Below are 27123 nucleotides of genomic sequence, written 5' to 3' on the forward strand. Positions count from 1 at the left end.
TCCCAGAACCCTCATTCGCGAGTCTCTAAGGTGAGCATTGACCCTGATCGGGGATATCTGCCTTTCAGCCTCCCTATCATTAATCCGATTGCGGCAATCGGAGTAAACCTTCTTCGGTAGGTGGGGCTTGTCTTTAGGTGCCGGGACTATTAGCTGTTTGGAGGGTGCAGGCGCTGCCTTTGTCCCCTTCTTACCTTTCCTCTGCCCACTCGGAGTCTACAGGCTTTAGGATGACTGAGTAGTCTGAATGTTTTGCGTTGGCTGCTGGTTTAGCAATTGCTGGGTTTCATCTACTTTGGATGAAAGGAGGTTGTTATGCTCCTGTTCGTTTAGCCATATCCTGCTTAAGGGAAGTGATTTGGGCCAAGAGTTCGGCTTTGACTGTCGTTTGTATCACAGATGAGCTGTCGAAGGGAGTGCAGGGGGGTAGCCCCGGGCTAGCTCCACTCTACCTTCCGAACGGCAATCCTTCCTCAGGCAAGAATATAGGCACTGAGGAGGTCTCCATACGGCTAGGGATAATGGGTCGATTCAGATCGATTCCCACAGACGGAGCCAAACTGTTGATGCGAAAAAGTGGTTTGACACTTTATCGGGCTCAACTAAGTGATGTTTGGGCCTTCAGTATGCTTTGGGCCTCGGTGGAGCGCGAGATCTGCAAGATAACAAACGCTCGGTAAGACCTCAGGCATCAGTGTGGTACCGGCCGAAGGCTTTCCGATACTTAAGTAAATACGAATTTAGCAAATGATTTGAATATATCCAAAGGCAGTATGCCGAAAGTTCAGATTACCTCTATTTTGGGGAATTGTGCTCATTTTATAAACTTTGGGAGATGTGCAAGTTGCGTAGAATTTCAATGTGAGACTGTAGACATTCACTGTGGATACGCCACGTGCCCAATGAGCATTTGTGTTTTGTATTGCGGTCGGTATGCTTGGGTGCCGAAGGCTTCCCTGCCGATGCCAAGCATTGTCCATGTGTTTAGCCTTTATTGGTCGCTGATTCTGGTATCAACAATAATATTATCATTTCATTTTTTAGTTCTATTTTGTATAGAATTTTTTTACTGTTAGATGTTAATTCCTGCAAACAAAATTCCCGAATCCGCCACTGTTCATGAGGCAGTTTAGTCCTTTTATTTAGAAATAAAAACCTGTCTGACTTGCCCATAATTTCATCTGCATGTTTATCCACAAAAATAGCAAATTTCTTAAATCCTCAAATGGGTTAACCACTTCAACAGTAAAAATGTCCTTACAAGGGAAATGAATCTTTCATCTTTAACCAATTACTCTCTCTGGGGGCCAAAATTAACAAACTAAACTGAGCCTCAACTCTCAGCTCTCTTCTCTGTTCTCTTTCTCAGTCTCACTCTCACACATCTCACAATTCACAATGGTAGATTCTCCAACCCAGACAACCCCACAATCCACAAAGCACCAGCCACCCACAATCACAAAGGCAGAGCCCAAGCCCTTGCTTTCTTCATCAATCTTCTTCAACTCAAGAAGGGCCCCCGCCCTTGCTTATGGATTCTCATTTGTCTGCATTGCCTGCACTCTCTTCTTGGTTTTCAACCCATCTGGCTACTCTTTCCCTTTCGGCTTCAAGAACATCTTCCATGCCTCCTTCTTCTACTCCTCTTCTGCCCAGACCCCAAACACCCCTTTTGAGCTTTCCCGGGAAAACCCATTTTCCTGGAAAAGTGAATCTTTACCACATTTGGATGAGAGTGGAAGTTTGAAGAGTGATCGTCAGATGGGTAATGCTCAACCACCCAACCCCATTTTTTTCATGTCTCAAGACTCCAATCAGACGTCCAAGAACACTACAATCCAAGTTTCTGGGGAACTGGAGGGTTCAAATAGAACAAATGAATCTTCCTCGTCGTCGAATGAAATTGAAGCTTTCAAGGTTAATGCGACGGAAGCTAAGCCTGTGGCTGTGAGTTCTCAATCTTTTTCTAAAGATCCTAATGGAAAAGATGGTTTGGCAAAGAATGGGGTTTTGGGGCAAGCAGAAGCAGGAAGATCAAGCTATGTTGCATTGACGTCGAAAGAGAGTGATGGTGGCAATGAGGCATTGCCTGACTCTGAGAAGCAAAGCAAACAAACTGGGCCTGGTTTGGATTTTTGGACGAATGATTGTGACATATTTGATGGAAGATGGGTGAGAGATGATTTCTACCCACTTTATGCTCCGGGGTCTTGTCCTCACATAGATGAGTCTTTCAATTGTTTTCTTAACAAGAGGCCTGATAATGGTTACGAGAAGTATAGATGGCAACCAAAACATTGCAATCTCCCAAGGTATTTTTCATTTGCGGGGCTCAGGGCAGTTTTTACATCTATTTAAAGTATGTTTTCTTTGTATTTTATTTTATTTGGGTTCACTTCTAATTTAAGGTTTTACTTTTAAACCAACTTTAGCTGTTGTGGCAATTTTATACCTGAGTTATTGCTGGTTTTCGTAAGTGCAAAATTCTTGCTTGCTTGCAGTTAGTCTTGTAAGGATCAATATAACAATTACTTGTTAAGTCTGTTCAAAGTTCAAAATGAATTTCATAGTGTTCTGTTCTGTGGACTAATGTGTGTGTGTGTGTGTGTGTGTTTATGTTTTATGCTAATGATTGTTTCTGTTGAATAAAGCTTGTTGGTTCTGTTTTTGTGATGCTGGTTTCCGATGAACTTCTTGAGCAGGTTGAATGGTAGGAACATGTTGGGATTATTGAGAGGAAAGCGTCTAGTTTTTGTAGGTGATTCTCTCAATAGGAATATGTGGGAGTCTTTAGTTTGTCTCCTCAGGAATTCAGTGGATGATAAGAGCAGAGTTGTTGAAGCCTCTGGTAGGAGCGAATTTCGTACAGAGGGCTCTCACTCTTTTATATTCAAGGCATGTTGTTCATCATCCATTATCTCTGATTTGGAATTCATAGCCTAATAAATTCTTCCTTCTTTCCTTTTGAGTTTTATTTCGTTTTGACCAGAGTGAATGAGAAAGTTCACACGCCTGCAACCAGTACAGTTTGCTATTGACTTGGGATTTCCATTTCAAACATGTAGAAAAAAAACAGTTATCTAAACAGCCCAATGGAGCTAAATTTTTTGCTTTCATTTATATCCCATGTTATCCGAACAGCTCGATGGAGCATCTAAGTTAATATTTATATTTTGTTCTCAAATGGATCCACAGGATTATAATTGTTCAGTGGAGTTCTTCCGATCACCATTTCTAGTTCGAGAATGGGAGATGCCAGATGCAAATGGATCGCTAAAGGAGACACTTCGCCTTGATTTGATCGAGAGGTCCTCTGATAAGTACAAAAGTGCAGATGTTCTCATCTTCAACACAGGTCACTGGTGGACTCATGAGAAAACTTCCAGAGGGTAAGACCCATTCCCCCTGTCACTCTGTGTCATTGATTTTATGAAACTAGCCTGGAATACTACAATAACATAATCATATTGCAGGAAAGGTTACTATCAAGAGGGTAGCCATATCTATGGTGAATTGAATGTTAAAGAGGCATTTCGGAAAGCTCTAATGACATGGGCAAGATGGGTTAACATCAATATAAATCTTGAGAAAACTATTGTTTTCTTCCGGGGCTATTCGCCTAATCACTTTAGGTAACAACATGAAGTAGTTTTAACTTTCAGAACCTCATGGTTGGTTAACAAATATACAGCATCTTAATAATCTTTTTACCCTTCACAGAGGTGGAAGATGGAATTCTGGAGGTCAATGTCATGGTGAGACAGAGCCAACTGCAAAAGAAGCAAACAAAGGAAAATATATGTCGAAAATGAGAATCTTGGACTCGGTAATCATAGAAATGAAGATGCCAATTCTCTATCTGAACATTACAAGAATGACTGATTTTAGGAGGGATGCTCATCCATCAATTTATAGAAAGCAGAATTTCACAGAGGAGGAGAGAAAATCTCCTTTGAGATACCAGGATTGCAGTCACTGGTGCCTCCCTGGTGTTCCTGACACATGGAACGAGCTTCTGTATGCTCAGCTCATTAGACATAACCAGAAGCAACAAAAACAGCAGCATCAAGAACAGCAGCAGGGGAGACCCTAGATAAATGATAAATCAGATGCCCTGTTTATATGGATCATGTTAACAAAGATTTGGAGAAAATGTTTTCTGTCGTATTTCTCCATAGAAAAGTAGGAGAAAAAAAGTTAAAATTAGGGAAGGTTTGTGCATGCTGTAAATGATTCTCTTTGAACATGTGGGAATGAAGTGGAGATCAACAATAGGGTATGGTTTAGTGTACTAGCCACCAGGATGTAGGAGGGGATTGTTCTCCATTAGCCACTCATGGTTTTTACATTGTATATTTCGTACTTAATTTCTAATGACATGATAGTTTGTAAACACAAGTCTTTGTAATTTAAGCTTATAATATCTCTGTGCAATGGATGTGGTTGATAATTGTAAATCATGTCATAGCTTTATTCAAGAAATTTCATAGAAAGAGATGAGCTCGTAGCCGTATAAGCTTGAACATGAACTTGTAGCCATGATCATCATCATATCAGGCATAAAGCTTTATTAGTTTTACATAGCCATAACTTTTTACTAATACTCCGCTATCAAAGTAGCAGATGATCCATACGAATCTCCATTAACCCTCCTGCAATTCAATCGAATCTCTCCATCAGTTCCGGTCAGAGGGCTTATATTCCCCATTTTAATCATGGATTTCACAAAGCTCTCAAAGAAGGCGCTCTGATTAACGCTGAAGTTGTTAACAATGTTGATCGTATCAGCCCCGCTGGTCGAAAACAGCTCTTGATCGCTTTGGAGAAGGCCCTTACGAACTTGAAGATTAGAGAAATACTTGCCGTCGAAAGTGTTAGGTGTTGAAGGATCAAAGTTAGCTAGCACACTCGCATTCCCGTTCTGGGGGCATAACTCTCTTAGTGTTTCTAAGTAGGTTGAGTTTAAGGTCGGATCAGGAAGGCCTGTGCTGTTGAAGTCATACAGTCGATTGCTGAAAGATTGACATTTAGCACGCCCAAATGTGTGAGCACCTGTGAATTATATATTATATCATATGCATGTCAAATGTTGTCACTAAAAAGCAACACACATATGTATATAGTTCCTTCAAATGTTTTTTTTTCTTTTCTTACTTACCGGATAGTGCAACCAGATCAGTGGTGTCGAGGCCTACAGCTGCGAAGCTGGCCTTGAGTTCGTCAAGGGTGAAAGAGGGAGCTGGAAGGGCTTCATTGGCAGCCGTGCGATTCGCTGTTGTGCTATCCCTTCTTCCTAATAGAACTGTCCACGAGGGGCCTCCAGACTGCAACCATAAAATTAATTTCAAGAAGAGATCGATATAGAAGAACAAGATGAAGGCATAAATTGTTTTTGAAATATGTACCAAAGAAACAGATTCTTCAGCTGCAATGGCGAGAATGTCAGCACAGGAAACAACCCCGGGACAAGCAGTCTCCAATGCAGTCTTGATGTTGTCCACAACATCAAATCCTCTGGCTGAGTTGTTATTTGCAAATGCTGCTTTCTCGCTGTCTATGGTACTGGAAGTGCTGCTACTGTTGTCCAACAAGATTGATCCATCACAACCCTGAAATTAATACAACCAACAAGTCTTGTGATCTTCCCAACAATATATTCACCAATGTTTTCAAATATCTAAGTGGTTGCTTAATCATGTTAGGATAAATTTTGTTCGTTTTCGAATGATTAATCGCGGTCGGTGTCCAAATTCCGAAATTAGTTGTTTTAAGTTAAATAAGTTCTTCAGCTTAAATCTAAGCTCATCAGTTTGAGTCCTCAGATGAATGGAGCATTTGATCATGAAGAAGAACATGTACTTAGAAGTAAAAATAAAAGAGCAGGGGATGAAATATGTACGTTGACGAAGCAGTCATGGAAGTGAAGCCTGGTGAGGCTGGCAGCAATCCGGGGATCTGTCTGCAAAGCGTCTAGAATGACACCACGCACAGTGGTTATGGCGCACGGGCAGACTTCATCATAAAACGTAGTGGTCAGCTGAGCCTCACCATATCCTGCACCTGCACACAAGATTAATAATATCGCAAACAAAATACTTACCGATATTTTAATACTGCAATTATTTTGAGAAGCAGAAGAAGAAGAAGAAGGGGGCATTTTCTCAGGTAGACTCATCTCTTTAACTGATATTAATCAATGCATATGAGAGAGCAGTAGTAAGTAGTTCTATATATAACCTAAGCTTTTATTTATAGCGTGACAAATACTTAAATAGTATCGAGTCAAACTAAAAATGGGAAACACATACGTTATGCAGATAAGTCATGTACGGTCTGCTGTTGCTTAACTTTCGATCTGAGTATTGTATCGTAACAGATCACTGTTTCATAAAATCAAGAAACTAAGCAGTAGTGTTATATGTACTATCATGGCTACAATGATCAGATTGGAACTTAATTCATATGAAGACAAACATGAGATTGATCATGCCTTCGTTATAATATCTCTAGAAATTTAAACCTACTACGTACAACTACTCTGGTTTGATTGTTCGTAATTAGTATGAAGTTCAAAATGAGTTGAAATTCAAATTTATTTACCCAAAGAGAGAAAAAAAAAAACTTCAAAGTTTAAAAAGAGTTGTATAATTGAGGAATTTATGCCTTTTTGCTTCTTTTTTCTTCCATAAAAAAACATGTGCCTTTACTTTTTTTTTTTCAGAAAGAAAAAAATGCGCTTTTTCTTTAATAAAGTGTGTTGGACCGCCAGAACATATGCCTTATTTTTTGGACATGAGATAAGAGTCAGAGTGGTGATGCTCATATGCAGTGGGGTTATATATGTCTAATATCAGTGAGTCAGCAGTCACGTATTAAGTTTACCGAAAAAAGTATCCACTAAAAATTGAGCGTGTATAAAAAAACTGTAGATTAGTAATTTAGTACCGAGTAATATATTCTCCGGCAACATATAGGTCTCGTTTGATAAGAAGAACTAGACTAGACTTGTGTTAGATCAGAATGTTCCGTTACTAATTGTAAATGCACGAGAAAAATCTCTCATGATCTTAAGTACATATTTATATTGGACGGTGGTTATAAGACATACATGCTCACTTATGAGGTATTGATAAGACATTGTTCACTTATAATTATGGCAAGAAAGTCCAAGTAATTAGGTATCGATAAGACATACATGCTTTTGGAAAAGGTTTAACTTTGAGGTTTATTCGAAATCATTAATGGGTGGAAGGGAGATTTCAGAATATTCAAAATTTGGTGCAGGCATATGCACACGACAAGCTATGAGTACTAATAAATTACTAATAGACCACAGAATTATATGGCTCTGTCACTTATTTGCCAATGGGGAAGATGACTGGTTGATCAGTTTCCGTGATTGACGATCGAGGGTTGAAGACGCGATGTAAAAACTATTTTCTCCTAAGACACGTTTTCGTGAGTTCAGATCCATAATATAACATGCATGTTATGATCATGTTTTGCCATGCATGCATTATGCATATACATGGTAACATGGACAAATTGTATTGGGCCGCTGGCAGGTTACTGGGAGGACAATTTTTAGGGTCTGTATGTTTTCTTCGGCCCCAGTCTTTTGATATATCAACCAAGCACTTAGCAGCAGAAGAAGAAGTGGTCATGAAGCACCGTGTCCGCGTGAGTTTGATCAACACACGTTTCTTCCAAGTTTCCAAAATTCCTTTACTTTATTTGAATGTCCATTGGTATGCCAGGCAGTACCAAGACATATATAACAACATGCATGTTATGATGATGTTTTAGTTTTACACCATGCATATACATGGACAACTACATAATATGATGATTTCAATTGACTCTTTTGCAATCAGACCTAATCTCTCCGTCACTGCCCGTCAAAGGTCTAATGTTTCCCATATTGATCATGGACTGACCAAAGCTATCAAAGAAGTCGCTTTGGCTATTAGCAAAGCGGTTCACAATGGCAACAGTGTCTCCGCTAGTTGAGAATAGCTCCTGATCCGTTTGGAGAAGCCCGCGCTTGTTTTGGAGGTTTGTGAAGTAGTTGTGGTCGAACTCGTCACGCGTTGATTGGTCAAGGTCCGCCAATGTACCTCCATTACCGCCGTTAGGACATATTTGCCGTAGCGTTTCTAAGTATGTTGTGTCGATGGTCGGGTCGGGGTTCCCCGTGCCACTGAAATTGTACAGACGGTGGACGAAAGTAAGACATCTTGCCCGCCCAAATGTATGAGCACCTGAGAAACCAAACGGTCACATATCTTTGCAAATTTGTATATTAAAGCTAGTGATCAGTTATATATATACCTGATAAAGCAACCAGATCAGTCGAATCTAATCCTACGTCGCTGAATTTTTTTGTAATTTGCTCAAGGTTTTCAAAAGGGCTTGGAATGGCAGTGGTACCAGATTGGTTGGCTGTCCTACTGTCTCTTCTTCCCAATTGAACTTCCCACGTTGGGCCTCCATTCTGTAACATTCATAAATAAAATATATAATTAATGACAAGAAAGAAATATATATATATATATATATATATATATATATATATATAAGAAACCATTAATGTAAATACGAATAATACTCCATTAATTAACTGAAGTTGCAATTAAAATAATATATAATTAAGAATAATATGTATGTATGTTACCGCAGAAACCAATATTTGAGAAGCAATTGCTAAAATGTCGGCACAGGAGACAACACCAGGGCAAACATTCTCGAGTGCAGTTTTGATGTCATCAACCACATCATATCCATCTGTGGATTGATTGGGACGTGCATCTTTCTCACTCTCTATGCCATCTGCGTTGTCCAGCATAATCGAACCATCACAACCCTGCATCTTTAATTAATTAATTAGTATTTCACATAGTTAACATTACAAACATCTCATTATTTAGACAAATCACAATTTGACACAAATACAAAAAGAATTTTCTTTTGTATTTTTACGTACGTACGTTGACAAAGCAGTCGTGGAAATGAACCTGGATGAGTTTAGCACCAATACGAATATCATTTTGTTGAGCTTGCTCCACCACACCACGAACAACGCTGGTTACATTTGGGCATGTGGTGGTATAGAAAGTTGAGCTTAGTTGAGCGTTGGAATTTCCCAACACACAAATAGTAAGAAGAATAATTGCTGCTACAATTGAAAATGATGAAGACATGATGGTAAGAGGAAAACGAATGTAAGAGGTTGCTGTAGTTAGTAGCTCTAACTTGGGAGATGAGATGGGATGATTGGAGACTAATATCTCTACCCTTTTATAGGGAAAGTATATTATTATTAGGTGAGACGGTGCACGGCATTTTAGTTAAAGAATTTTCAAAAGTCCAGTGGAGGGGTCAAATATTTTACTGGAGATATATGTATGTATATTCCAATGTCAATATAATCTTGTGTCTATTCTCCTTCGCCGTAGTCTTTGTATCCAATTAATTCATGTAGCGGAGCTGGTCACGAAGCAATGATTGTGCACTTGACGTGGGGTTTAAGACACTTTTTTTCCAAGTTCACAATTAATGCCTGGTTTTCAGATCCATATATATTTTGGAGAAAATGTTCTTTACACTTTCTACGTAGCACGTATGAGTGTGATCAGATTTACCATGATGATGATTAAATAATATAAATTATTATATTATGATATATTGGTAGTGTGTGTGTATGCGAGAAATCTCCATTCTATTGTAATTTAAACTATCATTTATATTAGACTATCGTCTGGACCAAAATTTGAAGAATTTAATTATAATGGAAGTTAATAATGTAATATGTGGACCTTAATGATTAGATCAATAATTAGTGTTGATATATTTCAACATGAAGTAGCTAGCTAGAGCAGTCATGAACGTTTCTTTCTGGGCTATACTTGTTCAAATATCGGATGTATGCGTTGCAGGAGATCTAGGATGTACATATATCGAGTCTAGCATTGTAGAAATTCTGTATATGTAGTCAATAAAATCGAAAGACTTCAATTAGACTGTCAAACCGCGTGGTATAGTTGTGGCCACACCCACACCACATCACTTTAATTAGTCTCTGTATCATCTCATCTCATCTCATCTCTCAAAAGGGTTGATCTATTCATTCCTTAAAATATAGTAATATTATATATATATATGAAGAGTTATTCTAATCCTGCTTCTCTGTGTTCAAAGTCACTGGTCATCCTACTCTGTGTTTGAAGTTTGCTTTCCAATTCTGTAACTCTTTCAGTGTTTTTCTGTATTTTGAGTCCTTTCTCTTAACCCAAACAATATGTCCTAGATTCCAAACAATAAGTCCCAGGTGAGGCATGAGCGGAGAGAGAGAAAACCCCTCAGTTTTCAGGAATTCTTGAACCCGTTATAGAATTTTAAGCTTTCCTTCTTACCCTTCGTAGAAAAACCAGTAACCTTTGTCCAAATGAGTCGCCTTTTTAGAACAAACTCTTGTAACAGTAGTAGTTCTAGAGCCAATATTAGTAAACTCCCAGAAATTGAAAATGAAGAACAGATAGAATACGAAACTAGTAATGAAATTGACTACAAAGATTGGAATATCCCCAAAATCCCTAGTACATAAATTTACAAGAAGAAATGGTTATTTTCTAGTTTCAAAAGTACAACCCATGTGAAAACAGTCGAACAAGTCTATGCTTTGAGTAAAGAACACGAAACATGACAATTATTAAACCTTGAGTCAATAAAGAAACATAAGAATGATGGAAACAATTTCCTTCATATTGGTCTCGTCCAAGTGGCAGTCAAACCCCTTACCAGGTTAGGATTAAATGCTTCTATTTTACTTTGCCTACGTGATGCCAGATTTACCAGCTTTAGTGATAGTACCCTAGTAATTATTGAGTCAAGTCTATTTAATGGTCCAATTCACTTTGATTGTTACCCAGATTTCACAGTCAACCTAAGTGATCCCCATATACTAAAAACTCTGACATTAAATATAAAAACTTCAGGGTATAAAGTCTTACCAGGTACCCAACCTCTAGCCTTAGTTTACATAATTTATTATAAAGTCACAGGAACTAATATGAATTTCCAAGCCCTTAATAAAAGTCCAAAAGACCAAACCTTGCTTATTCATAGTAGTAAAGCCGATGCTAATATAAGAGTCCCTCATACAATTAAATGGTCAGAAGTCACTTTACCTCTAGATTGGACACTAACAATAGAAAATCAATCCACTCCTATCCAGCACAATTTAAATAATTTAGATTATATTCAACAATATTTAGATGGTACAGTAAAAATAAATTTTGGAAATCAACCCCACAAGTCCCCAGTCCAAATACAACAGCCCCCAACAGCTAGTCAATCCCTTAGACATACTCCTGCTAGACATTCCTTTGCAGCCTCTTCCTCTACTCTGGAAAGAGACCTAGAGTTAGAAAAAACGTTAATTGATTTAAGAAAAACCTCCCAGGTCAACCATCCTTGTTATGGTAAGAAACCAATCAAAGAAGATGAAAAATCAGATTCCCCAAACTCCCCCACACAAACTGATTTTGAAGCCGAACCCATTCCAGTAGACAATCATTACGAACCCTTAATAAAGAATTTAAAATTCATTGGAAAATCTTAGATAACCATTTACATGCCCCTAAAAATCTGAATAAAAGAAATAATTATCACAAGGCCTACCCAAGTAAAGAACAAAGACAACAAATTTTAAACGAATGGAAAAATTTCATGAAGAATACTAAGTCCGAAATATTTTACCTTGATTTTGTTGAAGGTCACTATTTGTCCAAAGAATTAAAAACTTTAACCCAAGAAAAATAGAGAAAAGAGGATAATACCGAAATTCTAGCCAGTCATCCTCCTACTGAAACAATAGTTATGAAGAATACTAAGTCCGAAATATTTTACCTTGATTTTGTTGAAGGTCACTATTTGTCCAAAGAATTAAAAACTTTAACCCAAGAAAAATAGAGAAAAGAGGATAATACCGAAATTCTAGCCAGTCATCCTCCTACTGAAACAATAGTTATCACCCATAAAAATACTAAACTTCTGGCAAGTCCTTTCAAAATTCCAGAACAAAATGATAAAAAAATAATTGAGCAAAATAATTATACAAACCAGAGTATAATAGTCATTGGAAAACAATTAGATAAGATAGAAACAAAAATTGACAAAATAGTCCCTCAACAAATATCCCTTAAGTCCCAAAAAGAAAAACCTTTAGTAAAATTCCAAGATCTAAAGTCAAACCCCACTCTCAAGTCAAGTCCCACAATGAAAAAGATTGAAGAAATGCTTAAACAATTAACCCCAATTAAAGAAAAACCTGAAGTTTCTGGTCTCAAAGTCCTTGAGTCTTCCATTTTAGTTAATACCTCTGAAACAGAGTCTATAACCAGTAACGAAGTGGATTATACTAATATATCAAAAATTGCGGATGCCTTTAAAAATTTAGAAATAGATAGTAATCTGAAGCTTAATAGATTAAGGAACAAAGTCAATCCTACTAGTCTAACAAAAACTTGGTATCCCAAACCAACCCTTCCAGACATTCAGTTTGAAGAAAGAAATTATCAAAGTCAATTCTTAATCTAATCCGATAAATTATATGAATGGAATATTGATGGCCTTTCCGAACAAGAAATTCTACATAAACTTCAACATATGTCTATGGTAGTTAATAGATACATCACCAATCACAATTTAAGACAGTTAGAAATTGTTCCCCTTTTAGAAACAGGATTCATTGGAACATTACGTTCTTGGTGGGATAAACATTTAAGAGCAAGTCCACCCCAAAAGGCAAAGGCAAGGCAAAAGCAAGGCAAGCGCATGCCACCAACCCCACAAGTCCCCAGTAAAAATAAACTTCAGGGTTGGTGGCATGCGCTGGACATGCTCTAACTGAAGAGTCAAAACGGTAAATCACACATGCAGTAAAGTTAAATGAAGAAGGTCTTCATATTTTTTATGAACGTTTAGCTACGAGCATAGAAGACGGAGTCAATACCTTGTTATATACGATTATTGAACATTTTATAGGTACACCCAGTAATACTAGACTATCATCTAGTATTAAACAATCATTTATATTAGACTATCGTCAGGACCAAAATTTGAAGAATTTAATTATAATGGAAGTTAATAATGTAATATGTGGACTTTAATGATTAGATCAATAATTAGTGTTGATATATTTCAACAGGAAGTAGCTAGCTAGAGCAGTCATGAACGTTTCTTTCTGGGCTATACTTGTTCTAATATCGGATATATGCGTTGCAGGAGATCTAGGATGCATATATATATCGAGTCTAGCATTGTAGAAATTCTGTATACGTAGTCAATAAAATCGAAAGATTTCAATTAGTCTGTCAAACCGCGTGGCATAGTTGTGGCCACACCCACACCACATCACTTTAATTAGTCTCATTATCATCTCATCTCACATCTCTCAAAAGGGTTGATCTATTCTTTCCTTAAAATATAGTAATTATATATATATATATATATATATATCAGTCCCGATCTCTTGGACCACAGGAGTCTAAGAGATTGTGGTCACCCACCGTTGGATATTAATCTAATGGTATAAAAAAGTTTATTAAAATGAGTGCGAGAGTGAGTGAACCGTTGAATTTACATCCAACGGTGAGTGACCACAAATTTCTTGGACCCCTGTGGTCCAAGAGATCAGGACTAATATATATATATGGCACTAATTTTCTCACTCTCTTTTTATCTACTTACATTCTATTTTTAAAAAAATTGTATGTTCTCACTCCTCTTTTGTTCACTTAAACTCCCTTTTATCTTGTAGTAAAAAGTATTAAAAAACAAAAGGAAGTGTAGATGGATAAAAGGGGAGTGAAAAAATAACCACCCAAAAAAAATAAAATAAAATAAAATATATATATCCCATATATATCCGAGCTCGCCTCCTAAATTTGACTACCATATAAATGTGATCAAATACAATCCAAGTTTATAACATTTTCTGATTACAACGTTCTTTGATCTTATGCAATGATCAATTAAGGTAGTGACATAAGATTTATGTATAAATATTGTGCAAATTCAGAATAACATCCATACTTGAAAAAAGAAAAAAAAGAAAAAAAAGAGTCGAAAAAATAAGAGTCATCCATTTGTGCTCTCCAGCCTCTCCTTAATTTGACTTTATTATTTCATTATAGTAGTTTAACGGTTATCCAGATAATGTTAACTAAACTTATCACATTTATATACCACATTGTGTACTACCTCTCCTTAATTCCATTACTTTATTTGAATGTCCATTGGTATGCCAGGCAGTACCAAGACATATATAACAACATGCATGTTATGATGATGTTTTAGTTTTACACCATGCATATACATGGACAACTACATAATATGATGATTTCAATTGACTCTTCTGCAATCAGACCTAATCTCTCCATCACTGCCCGTCAAAGGTCTAATGTTTCCCATATTGATCATGGACTGACCAAAGCTATCAAAGAAGTCGCTTTGGCTATTAGCAAAGCGGTTCACAATGGCAACAGTGTCTCCGCTAGTTGAGAATAGCTCCTGATCCGTTTGGAGAAGCCCGCGCTTGTTTTGGAGGTTTGTGAAGTAGTTGTGGTCGAACTCGTCACGCGTTGATTGGTCAAGGTCCGCCAATGTACCTCCATTACCGCCGTTAGGACATATTTGCCGTAGCGTTTCTAAGTATGTTGTGTCTATGGTCGGGTCGGGGTTCCCCGTGCCACTGAAATTGTACAGACGGTGGACGAAAGTAAGACATCTTGCCCGCCCAAATGTATGAGCACCTGAGAAACCAAACGGTCACATATCTTTGCAAATTTGTATATTAAAGCTAGTGATCAGTTATATATATACCTGATAAAGCAACCAGATCCGTCGAATCTAATCCTACGTCGTTGAATTTTTTTGTAATTTGCTCAAGGTTTTCAAAAGGGCTTGGAAGGGCAGTGGTACCAGCTCGGTTGGCTGTCCTACTGTCTCTTCTTCCCAGTTGAACTTCCCACGTTGGGCCTCCATTCTGTAACATTCATAAATAATATATAATTAAGGACAAGAAAGGAAAATATATATATAAAAGTCCCTTTTTTATTGAGCGATTTTTCAAATAATTTTATTTAAGGGATGTCTTTAAGGGTCCCGTTTGAAATTTTTTTCAACGATCCAAATCATCGATTTTTTAAATCTACATTCATAGATCATCCTTGCAAAAAATTAGACAAATCGAAAACCATTTCGATATCCAATTATGTCATACAAAATTAATGAACACGATACTTCAAAAAAGTATTAAAATTTCAATAATTCAATTGAGTATAAATGATATCGGATTCAAGTGATTTTTTGTAGAGATGATATTTGAATGAGTATTTAGAAAATAGATGGTTTAGATTAGTGAAATACAATATGGAATGTGCTCTGTAAAAGTGTCCTTCAAATACTTATTTAAGGAATCCCTGAATTAATTAAAATAATATATAATTAAGAATAATATGTATGAATGTTACCGCAGAAACCAATATTTGAGAAGCAATTGCTAAAATGTCGGCACAGGAGACAACACCAGGGCAAACATTCTCGAGTGCAGTTTTGATGTCATCAACCACATCATATCCATCTGTGGATTGATTGGGAACTGCATCTTTCTCACTCTCTATGCCATCTGCGTTGTCCAGCATAATCGAACCATCACAACCCTGCATCTTCAATTAATTAATTAGTATTTCCCATAGTTTATATTACAAACATCTCATTATTTAGACAAATCACAATTTGAGACGTATACGAAAAGAATTTTCTTTTGTGTTTTTACTTACGTTGACAAAGCAGTCATGGAAATGAACCCGGATGAGTTTAGCACCAATACGAATATCATTTTGTTGAGCTTGCTCCACCACACCGCGAACAACGCTGGTTACATTTGGGCATGTGGAACTGTAGAAAGTTGAGCTTAGTTGAGCGTTGGAATTTCCCAACACACAAATAGTAAGAAGAATAATTGCTGATACAATTGAAAATGATGAAGACATGATGGTACGAGGAAAACGAATTTAAGAGGTTGCTATAGTTAGTAGCTCAAACTTGGGAGATGAGATGGGATGATTGGAGACTAATATCTCTACCCTTTTATAGGGAAAGTATATTATTATTTGGTGAGACGGTGCACCTCTAATCTCTAGGCATTTTGTGCTTGCTAAGAAAATATGATCAAAGAGATCCAGCCTTGAAAATTCATATGTAGGAATCATGAACTTTTCTACGTAAGCCTTAGTTAAAGAATTTTCAAAAGTCCAGTGGAGGGCCCAAATATTTTACTGGAGATATATGTATGTATATTTTAAAAGTCCAATGTCAATATAATCTTGTGTCTATTCTCCTTTGACGTAGTCTTTGTATCCAATAACTAACAATTTAGCAGAGCAAGAATTGGTCACGAAGCAATGATTGTGTAATTGATGGGGGTTTAAGACACTTTTTTTCCAAGTTCATAAATGCCTGGTTTTCAGATCCATATATATTTTGGAGAAAATGTTCCTTAAATTTTATGTGTAGCATGCATGAGCGTGATCAGATTTATCATACGTATATTAAATTGGATGATCAAATAATATAAATTATTATACCATAATACATTGGTAGCATGTGTGTATGTGAGAAATTTCCGTTCTCTTGTAATTTAAACTATCGTTTATATTAGACTATCACCTAGACTAAAATTTGAAGAATTTAATTATAAGGGAAGTTAATAGTGCAATATCTGGACCTTAATGATTAGAACAATAATTAGTGTTGATATATTTCAACATGAAGTAGCTAGCTAGAACAGTCATGAACGTTTCTTTCTGGGCTATACTTGTTCAAATAGCATTCTAGAAATTCTGTAGTTAATAAAATCGAAAGACTTCAATTAGTTTGTCAAACCGCGTGGTATAGTTGTGGCCACACCCACACCACATCACTTTAATTAGTCTCATTATCATCTCATCTCATCTCTCAAAAGGGATGATCTATTCATTCCTTAATCCCATATATCCAAGCTCGCCTCCTAAATTTGACTACCATAAATACAATCCAAGTTTATAACATTTTCTGATTACAACGTTCTTGGATCTTATGCAATGATCAATTAAGGTAGTGACATAAGATTTATGTATAAATATTGTGCAAATTCAGAATAACATCCATCCTTGAAAAATGAAAAATAAGATAAAATAATAGTTAGCAATTTTTGCTTTACAGCCTCTCCTTAATTTGACTTTATTATCTCATTATAGTAATATTTAACGGTTACCTGAGTAATGCTAGTTAGGCTTACCACATTTATATATCACATTGTGTACTACCTCTCTAATAAAAGTATAACTTGGTACAAAATGTGATATGCCTAGCTAGCATTTTCCTTTAAACAGTTAGAAAATAAAAACCTTCATGCTGCTGAGTTGAGCATATTGTATATATCATCTTTTGTTCATAACTGACTTAATTTAAGATAACTTAATGGGTACATAAGGATTTTTAGACAAATTCTTTATGACAATCAGATCGTTTCAACTCTAGAACTGACTCTGATCACATTTTTCGTAAACAAGTCGTATTACTAATCATCAAAATAACTCTTTATATACTTTTTAAAATTATAATCTAATAAAATACCATTGCTTGTGTGGTGAAAAAGAAGGCTACCTACTTCGTTACAAGTGTATATATAAAAGGATCACTTTGATTAGTTGGCTGGCTGAATTTTCCAAGACGATATCTGATGAGGTTTTCAGCTGAATTGCCATCTAAGCTAGGAGCCAATAATAATTAATGACATGATGGAATAATAGCATGCATGCAACCAAATTTTTAAGAAAAAGACAATAAAATATTCCATTTTGACAGCGTTTGAAACTGTTATATTCATATCATATCCACCACAAATTAATTTCATGACGTTTTTTTTTTCAGCTGCTTAATTTTCATGCAAAGAAGGAGCCAATAATTAATCAATGAGAATTTGGTAATAGCATATGCGAGCGGTGTCACTATTATGTGGAAATATTAGACCATCCATTAAATATCATAATACATTTTGTATACATGTTAAAATATAAATAAATATTTATTGATATTATTTATAAAAAAAAAGGGAAATAAATTAAGTTAGTGTCATTCATTCATATTATAACACATATATAAAATGTATCATGTAACTATACTAGTGTAGTATTCTATAATTTCTTAGTAAACATTTAATTTCCCACCAAAGATGTAAACGTTTCAATTCAACTTCAATATATGAATGAACATATCGAATGAACATACGTCTTTTGTAGTTTGTCCTTTATTTATGAAAAAAAGAAAAAGAAAATTGGTAGAATACAATCATGTCGTAGGAAATCATTGTGTGATTGCAAGTGTTTGATCTGTCACAAAGAGGCAATTTGTTTTAAATTTATAAATACATTTGAAATTTTATCTTTCTTTTCCTCGTCTCGTTCGTTTTTTGGCACATTTTCTCTAATTTTTATTGAGAGTAAGATAAATAAATTAGGGCTTTAAATCATGTGATGAAAAGATAGATACATGAGGTATTGCCCAATGTGTTTTCGTATAGTGTAATTTCTCGTATTTCAGGTAGGTTTATTTATAGTCATAGTTGTCATATCTGAAGTCTTGTGTCCACAAGAGAAAGGATCATGAGGTTTTTACCTGCCACATACATTTTTCATAAGGGTAAATTACTCAAATAGTTCTCAAATTTTTTTAAAAAAATAGACAAAAGAATATATTTTGTTTTTTACTGTATTTGACACTCGCAAAACGAAAAACCCTCAATTTACAGAGGAAACGAATCCAATGTTTTCATATTTGTTTGCGAATTGCAATGTTGAGCCATGCAGCCGGCTTACAAGCAACAAATTTTCTTTCCCAACCCATTGATGCAAGCTGTGTCGCTATTATGTGGAAATATTAGACTACCCACTAAATATAATGATACATCTTATACATGTGTTATAATATAAATAGATATTTATTGATATTATTCATTAAAAGAGGAGAAATAAATCTTATCAGTGTCATCCACTTATATTATAACACGTGTACAATATGTATCATGTAGCTATACTACTGTAATATTATATAATTTCCCACCAAAAATGTAAACGTTTCAATTCAACTTTAATATATGAAGGGTATACTAGTGATTTGCCTCTTAAACTTGTACCTAACTTTCGATTGACCCTCTATCCTTTTTTTTTATATCTATATATATAAAGCAAAATGCAGAGAATGGTGAAACATTCAAAATACCAGAAAATACCCTTTGTTAATTCAAACATTAAGAATTGAAATTATTAATTAAATGAGGATAATATGGTAAATTCACATTTTTTAATATTAAAAAAATTAAAATTAAAAACAAAATAAGATAATAGGTCCTACTTTTATGGAACATAAACCCTGTTATCTTTTATTAATTCTAAAAATAAAATAATTAAAAAAAAGAAAACCAATTGGCACATGCGTGAGCATGTGTCAAGGGGCTAGTAGAAAATTAAGGATATGAACTTTTTTTCGCCAATTTCCCTCATACCGTCTAAATTCTCATCATTTCATCCAATTTTCAGTTAAATCATTTTAAAAAATTGAAGAAAAAGAGTAAACCTAATGTCAACCCCTTCCATCTCCTTCATTCCTCCTCCCATTCCCCATGACCACCATCCTTTACTCCCAGACCAATCCCCCATCCCCACAGACCCTTCCCCCCACCTCCCTCTTCTGCATTTTCATCCCCCAAACCCAGCCCCACCCCCCCTCCTTTTGGTTTTTCTTCTCCTCCCATTCCCCCATGACCATCACCCTTCACTACCAAACCAATCCCCCACCCCACAAACCCTTGCCCTCAGCTCCTCCCTTCTATTTTTTTACCCCCTCCCTCTTGGTTTTTCTTCGTTTGTACACCTACAAAGAGTATGAAAGAGAGAGAGTATTTTTTGAATTTTTATTTTTCATTATTTATTTATTTTTAATGTATAAAGTGACCATTATGCCCTCATATTTAACGGCAAATTCGATGAAATGTGTTGAGGCCCAAAAAATCCACGCTTCGGCCCAAATAAATTCTCAGCCCAATGCGATATCTTACCGAGAAGAAACCCAATTTGGGGCACGCGAAAGTTTGCCATATGCGCTTATACACATGCCACGCCAAGCAAATAAACAACATGCCATGCTACAAGCTTAAGTGGGCCCAAGCCACGCAAGATGCCCGGGGCTTGCTTGAGTGGGTTGTGGTATGAATGGTAATAGGTCGTCATGAGGCCCATTGATGGGTCAAGAAATGGAGGTTCCGGGTTGCTTGGGAGCCTCGGAACCCAAGCCCATTTCTTAGGCCCAAACATGTGGGTGAGCACAAAAGAGAAAATAACCCAACCAAAATGACCCAATCAAAGAATAGCCCAACCAAAAGCCCAATGTTTAATAAAATAGCCCACTTGCTTAAGAAACCACTTTAGCCCATACAAAAACCCCAAAAATAAGCCATAAAATCTCAGCCCTTTGCTGGAAAAAATAGAAGCCACGTAGAGGTCTGCAGAATCATTGAACGGAGCTGCTGAAGTGACAACACATTGGAAGAGATCAAGTTCCAAAATAAAACACCAGAGAAACCAATGGGTGTTAACATGCAAGCTGCCAGGAAGAGAGACACTCTCCAAACCAACATACACATCCCAACTCCTTCCCTATCAAAACTGGTCATAGGAAGGAGTGAGAAAGAAAGGAAAATAAAATGGCTGGAAGTGGAAAACCTCCACTGGAGCAGCCGCGGGAAAGGGGGCCTTGAGCTCCAAAATTCCTAATTTTGTGCAAATTGATCTGGGAAGTCTTACCAAAATAGGAAAAAGTCAAGATAAGAAAGGAAAAGGGAAGGAAAAAACTTGCTAAGTTGGGGAAGAAACCATTAGGTTTTCTTGGGGAATGAAGGTTTCCCTCAGCTATAAAAGGAGGTCCCTTCCACCTAGCAAAAACCAACCCAGGCTGAGAGAGCAAGCTTCCTCTCTTACTTGTAAAAAATCCAGTAGCCCTATTCACTCTTCTTCTTCGTTCTTCTCTGTTAACAGACTATTTTGAGAGTCTGTCAAGCTGCCGGAAGAAGTAATGCCCCTCCTTTACCCCTTTTTTAGCAAAGATCATCCTGCAAACCTTGTCTCCCTCATCTTAAACACTTCCATTTCTCCCTAGGAAGCCTTATTTTCCTCTTTGGTGCTCAACTCATGCTGACCTTGCTCCCATGCCACAATCTCCTCATGCTAAGCTAAAACTTTATCTGTAAGCAAGCATAAATCACCTGTAAGCAGCCATCATTTTTGTTGGTGAAGGTAACCAGAACACTTCCTAAGGCTTTACTGCCCTTTCGAAGTGCTTTTGGGGCTTAATTTTCAAACTCAGGCACAGGGGGCAATTTCAGTGATTTCCCTTTTCTGGCAGCCCAGCCCATTTACAGCTGCCGAGAGAAAAAAGACCCCCACAAAATGTTGCAGATTAGACGGCAGGGGGGAAATTGGCAAAAAATAGAAGTTCATATCCTTAATTTTCTATAAATAAAAAAATTGATGGTCAATTAAAAAGTTAAGTACAAGTTCAGGGTAAATCACTAGTATACCCATATATGAATGAACATATCATTTGGAAAAGATTAAAAAGTTCCCATATTTAAATAGCATTTTCTACCTCTTATGTTGAAATACATGCAAAATTTACCCCACTTTAGCCTATATGAAGTACCTCAATTACTAGATACAACTTTAACTTTATAGTTAGTAAAATAGAGAATGAGAAAAATATTAAATATGTACACATACTACTCGGTATAATTTTAAGAAAATATGGTGAACCATTATAGATTATCTTAATATCAATTGTTTGTTTGAAATGTATAATGTGTACTATTGGTTTTTTTGTTGTTGTCAGGATAACCGAAAGCAGAGGATGCAATGCAATTTCCCTCAAATTTCTTTTTTCTATTTATTAATTCAAATTTCTCTTATTTTTATTTTAATATTTAGTCCTCTGGATTGTATACCTAATTTCTTTGTGATTTTTTTATTTTTTTTCTTTGGAGGATTTGGATTTACGAATTTTGAGCTGATCAATTATGCGTGGAATTCCTGAAAGGGGATTCGGACTGGCCTGCAGCAAAATTTTAGGCCCAAAATAAACGGCTACCCAATTCTGTCTCTAATTTTTATTGAGAGTAAGATAAATAAATTAGGGCTTTAAATCATGCGATGAAAAGATAGATACATGAGGTGTTGCCCAATGTGTTTTCGTATAGTATCATTTCTCCTATTTCAGGTAGGTTTATTTATAATCATAGTTGTCATATCTGAAGTCTTGTGTCCACAAGAGAAAGGATCATGAGGTTTTTCACTGCCACATACATTTTTCATAAAATAATTTCAGGTGGAAGGGACAATAATTTTTCAAATGTTGCTAGCCTCAACCATATATGTATTGTTTTCATGAATTAACCAGCCGGCAGTTCTTTCTGATCTCTCCAGCAGACCCAGTAAGAGGACTTATATTCCCCATCTTGACCATAGAATCAGCAAAATCACTGAGGAAAAGCCTAGAATTAGAGCTATAGCTTAGGACCAAACTTTTGGTGTTTGTTGTCACAGCTGCATCACTGGAAAACAGAATTTGATCAGAACCAAGAAGGCCCTTTCCATTAATCAAGTTCTGAAAGTAATGGTTGTCAAAAAGATCGGCTGAGTTTCGATCAAACGGCGCGGTGTTGCTTCCATCACCAGTGAGTGGACACAAGTTTTGTAGATCAGTTAACATGCTTTGATCCAATGTGCTGTCTGGACTACCTGTTCCTGAGAAGTTGAAAAGCCTGTTGCTGAAAGTGCTGCACTTTGCCAACCCAATTGTATGACCTCCTATAATAAGTTAACACAGAATTAATTAAATCCATTAAGACATTAGAGAGTTAATTGGTGGATTGTATTGGAGATTAGATATTAGTATGTACCTGATAAGGACACAACATCTTTGACATCGAGGCCTACAGTGGCAAACTTGGAAATGATCACATCCAGAGTTTCAAATGGAGAAGGAAGTCCATTATTTGCTCCTGTTTGATTTGCCACCAATCCATCTCTTCTTCCCAGTAGAACTTTCCATGGAGTTCCTCCACTCTGCAAGATAAACATGTTTAGTCTCTGATCTCATTAATACGTACTTAGATACGTATAAAATGAACCCAAAAAGTGTGAACTTACTAGGACCACAGAGTCTCTGGCAGCTATGGCTAGTATATCAGCACACGATACAACTCCACTGCATGCACTCTCCACAGAGCTCTTGATTCTGTCCACAACTTCAAATCCTCTTGCTGAGTTCAAATTGGGCAAGGCAGCCTTCTCACTGTCAGTTACATCCAGTAGTAGCGATGCATCACAACCCTACACGTATATATGCACGGAAAGGAGTTAATTTATATATGTTTATTTTAACACCATGAATAATATGGTGCCTCATCAGGGAGGTCTTAAAAACTCACAGGAAATGCTTGCTAGTTAAAATTGGAATGCATGATGCTTAAGGCCTTAAACTCACATTGACAAAGCAGTCATGGAAGTGTAGCCGAAGCAAAGAAGCAGCCATTCGCATTTCAGTCTTGATTGCATTCAGAACCTCTCTCCGGACAATTTTGAGAAGATCAGGACATGTTGCCTTGTAGAAATCTGTACTTAACTGTGCCTTCGCAACCAGACACAACGCGAAAAACATGATCATTAACAAAGAGTAACGACGACTAAAAGTAATCGATGACCTTGTCATGGTTTATTTGAGGGATATTGGCAGTGGTAGACCCTAGTTAATCCTAATAACTATGGTTTTAACTCAATTTATAGACAACATCATGGGAGAAATTAAGATTTTTTTAAAGCTAAGCTAGTGCTTATGATGTATGGCGGCTGCACCCAGAGCTTGACTGCATAATTACTTAAACTCAGAAAACTGCACTGAGATTGTGAGACTGATATTAATTTGCATACTGCCAAAAGAGTGGTGCTCTAATTGTTATCAGTTTTGCATATAATATATAAAGCTTTCTAAGCAAGTTCATGAATCAAAGATTAGTTAATCGTTTTCATACTATACTATAGTGCATGCCAACAGAAAGCCAAATGCATTTTTGCTACCACTTCAGTGCATGCGCATCACAAAATTGTGCATGCGCATCACTAAATTGTGCATGCATTAACAATTTGTAATTAAGAATAAGATTAAGCTTTCGCAATTTGACAAGTTAAACAGATAGCACAGCAAAAATGGTCATAAAAAATTGAAGTTGATAGGACATAGGAGTTGACATTTTGATCAAGCAACTCACAGAGTGTGCCATGTCTGAGGCCACTACATTTCCAGTTTGTCTTTTCTTCTTTTTCTGATCTGATAGACAACTCCATGAAATAGAAGATCAATATATTGGATCAAACTTCAATTTGTTAATAATTTTTGCTATCTTCATATCATGAGTGCTATATATATTGTAATTTATTATTGGCTAAAAGTCATTTGGTCCTGTAGTTTGGCACTTCAACCATTTTTGACCTTGTAGTTTCAATTTCGTCAACCCAAAATCCTTGAGCATAAAAGCTCATTTGAGACTCCCCTAATTTCATATTAGGGCTTGAAATTGGTCATTTGGGTTTAGGGTTCTTCAAACATTGGAATTAGTGATTGAATTTCAAGCCCTAAAATGAAATGGGGAGAATTTCAGACAAGCTTTTATGCTCAAGGGTTTTTGGTTGACGAAATTGCCCCTTACATCATGAAAGAAATTGACAAGAATACTAACATGTCCTTGAATTGTTACAAATACGAAACTACAATGGCAAAATTGACAGAATTGAAACTATAAGGTCAAAAGCGGTTGAAATGCCAAACTACAGGGACCAAAAGTGACTTTTAGCCTTTATTATTTAATATCCTAGATAAAACTGGCAAACCCTTCATCAGCATTATAATTTATACAAGCCACAAAACTAGATTTTAATATATTAATTCAGCAGAGTTTAACACAATTATCAATTGATCACTCTGCAATTCTTTCGAATCTGTCCACTTGATCCAGTCACTGGGCCAATATTTCCCATCTTGATCATTGACTTGATAAAGTCATCAAAGAAAAGTTTAGGCTTTCTTCTGTAGTTGTCAACAACACTTTTGGTTTCATCATCACCACCATTAAACAAAATTTGGTCAGAATGAAGAAGGCCCTTCCCGTCGAGCAAGTTCTGGTAGTAATGGTTGTCAAAGAGATCATTCGAATTTCGATCAAGAGCTGTGGTTTCGTTGCCATCGCCATTCACGAGACATACATGTCGCAGATCAGATAGCATATCTTTTTCCATTGTGCTGTCTGGACCTCCTGTGTTGAAGAAGTTCCAGAGTCTCTTGCTGAAAGTGGCACACCTTGCTTGTCCAATTGTATGAGCACCTACACATGCCAAATGAACCCCCCCTTCATTGATTTAATTTACTACCATGCTAAGTCTAAATTAAACTAAAAGCATATATGGCCAAATCTGTGACATTAACAATAATTATATAGATTTTTAGGTTATGTACCTGACAAGGAGACCACATCTGTGACATTGAGACCTACATTGGCAAATTTTGAAATTATTGTGTCCAGTGTGTCATATTGAGAAGGAATAGCAAGATTTGCTCCTCTCTGGTTTGGCACCAGTCCATCCCTTCTTCCCAATAAAACCTTCCATGTTGGTCCTCCACTCTGCACATTTTGAGCTCTTAGTTTCATCCGTCATCAACTTCTACTTAGATCTGGATAATTAAGATGACTTTTTGATGTTGCTGAAATGACTCAAATGATTTCAATGGCCTTTGTCACATTCAAATGTGATACAATATTTCCTTTTTAAAACAAGAGATATAAGGCTTCGGGTGGGTGCAAGGTTTAAGAGCACTTGAGCTATAAGCCTTACAAAGGGTGATCACATTTTTCGTAAACAAGAGATACCGAAGATGAAAACTTACAAAGAGATTCAACACACAAGATCTCAACTGTAGAGTTAATAGCACTTGAGCTACAAGTCTCTTGCAAATGATGATCATTTTTTTGTAAACAAGAGAAACCAAAGATGAACACTTACCAACAGAACAGAATCCCGGGCAATTAGGGCTAATATATCAGCACAGGATACAACTCCACTGCATGCACTCTCCACAGCACTTTTGACTGCATCCACCACTTGAAATCCTCTAACAGAGTTCAAATTGGGAGTAGCAAATTTCTCACTGTTGCTTCCATCCAACAGAATTGATGCATCACAGCCCTAAGAAAAATGATTGGGATTGTTGGAAAGCATAAAAAGGCATGTAAAAGAAGTTAGCCTAAACATTAAGCCTAAATCAAGGTACCAAAATATTGCTAATTATTTTTAGTAATGTTTTCAACTCACATTCACAAAGCAATCGACAAAGTGAAGCCGAAGCAAGGAAGCCGCCATTCGCATTTCAATCTTTAGTGCATCTTTGACCTCTTTCCTGACGATTTTGAGAAGATCTGGACATGTCTGCTTATAGAAATCTGCATTAAGATCAGACCTCACAGCTGAACACAACATGAACAGATTTATGACAAAAAATAAACTGTTATATTCATTAAATCTGGTCATGGTTATAACTTATATCAGAGGCAAAGCTTGTACAAATTAATAACCAAAGTTGAGGGGCATTGTCATATTCATTTATATTAATTATGCAATGCCTCAATCAATTTTCCATAGCTTTAGTGCTGTGGACTATGATATCTGGAAACTGCTAGGCTTTAGACTTCCCCCAGTATTTTCATTTGGTCAACAGAGCTACAATGCAATTGCATAAACCTGATAGATTAGTGAGTGCACCAAATTGATATATGCCAATCAGAAATTGACAGAATGGTAAGATTTCCTAATTATTGGATTGCAATCATAATAACCTTGCACCATCAAATATATAGGCAAGGAATCAAAGTAAAACAGATGGAAAGCTTATTCAAGCAATTTTTCCCAAAATTCTGTGATATTA

The 27123-nt window shown here is 36.5% G+C and overlaps 6 protein-coding genes across 7 annotated transcripts; 1 reads left to right on the top strand and 5 right to left on the bottom strand.

Moving 5' to 3' along the window:
- Positions 1270-4450, top strand: LOC18772401 (protein trichome birefringence-like 4). Its single transcript, XM_007204918.2, has 5 exons — positions 1270-2312; positions 2703-2895; positions 3196-3389; positions 3474-3632; positions 3721-4450. Exons 1-5 carry the CDS (start codon positions 1399-1401, stop codon positions 4091-4093), a joined length of 1833 nt encoding a protein of 610 aa, XP_007204980.1. The 5' UTR covers positions 1270-1398; the 3' UTR covers positions 4094-4450.
- On the bottom strand, positions 4466-6222 carry LOC18774584 (peroxidase A2). The gene is made up of 4 exons (XM_007205357.2): positions 5900-6222; positions 5406-5609; positions 5159-5324; positions 4466-5052 (listed from the first exon to the last, which is right to left on the bottom strand). The coding sequence occupies exons 1-4, from the start codon at positions 6173-6175 to the stop codon at positions 4598-4600; spliced, it is 1101 nt and encodes a 366-aa protein (XP_007205419.2). The 5' UTR covers positions 6176-6222; the 3' UTR covers positions 4466-4597.
- LOC18773757 (peroxidase 15) lies at positions 7735-9256 on the bottom strand. Of its 2 annotated transcripts, none has more exons than XM_020566708.1 (4): positions 9015-9256; positions 8675-8863; positions 8332-8494; positions 7735-8261 (listed from the first exon to the last, which is right to left on the bottom strand). In XM_020566708.1, exons 1-4 carry the CDS (start codon positions 9198-9200, stop codon positions 7852-7854), a joined length of 948 nt encoding a protein of 315 aa, XP_020422297.1. In that variant the 5' UTR covers positions 9201-9256; the 3' UTR covers positions 7735-7851. The 2 variants fall into 2 exon arrangements, with proteins under 2 accessions (XP_020422297.1, XP_007207695.1); XM_007207633.2 differs by having other exon boundaries at positions 8988-9256.
- LOC18773781 (peroxidase 15) lies at positions 13655-16206 on the bottom strand. The gene is made up of 4 exons (XM_007206780.2): positions 15843-16206; positions 15534-15722; positions 14884-15046; positions 13655-14813 (listed from the first exon to the last, which is right to left on the bottom strand). Exons 1-4 carry the CDS (start codon positions 16053-16055, stop codon positions 14404-14406), a joined length of 975 nt encoding a protein of 324 aa, XP_007206842.1. The 5' UTR covers positions 16056-16206; the 3' UTR covers positions 13655-14403.
- LOC18773398 (peroxidase N) lies at positions 22237-23954 on the bottom strand. Its single transcript, XM_007206804.2, has 4 exons — positions 23638-23954; positions 23301-23483; positions 23051-23216; positions 22237-22958 (listed from the first exon to the last, which is right to left on the bottom strand). The coding sequence occupies exons 1-4, from the start codon at positions 23860-23862 to the stop codon at positions 22534-22536; spliced, it is 999 nt and encodes a 332-aa protein (XP_007206866.1). The 5' UTR covers positions 23863-23954; the 3' UTR covers positions 22237-22533.
- LOC18772631 (peroxidase N) lies at positions 24866-26892 on the bottom strand. The gene is made up of 4 exons (XM_007206421.2): positions 26514-26892; positions 26205-26387; positions 25660-25825; positions 24866-25528 (listed from the first exon to the last, which is right to left on the bottom strand). The coding sequence occupies exons 1-4, from the start codon at positions 26727-26729 to the stop codon at positions 25116-25118; spliced, it is 978 nt and encodes a 325-aa protein (XP_007206483.1). The 5' UTR covers positions 26730-26892; the 3' UTR covers positions 24866-25115.

Source organism: Prunus persica, chromosome G6 (assembly GCF_000346465.2).
Source record: "Prunus persica cultivar Lovell chromosome G6, Prunus_persica_NCBIv2, whole genome shotgun sequence".
Taxonomy (NCBI): domain Eukaryota; kingdom Viridiplantae; phylum Streptophyta; class Magnoliopsida; order Rosales; family Rosaceae; genus Prunus; species Prunus persica.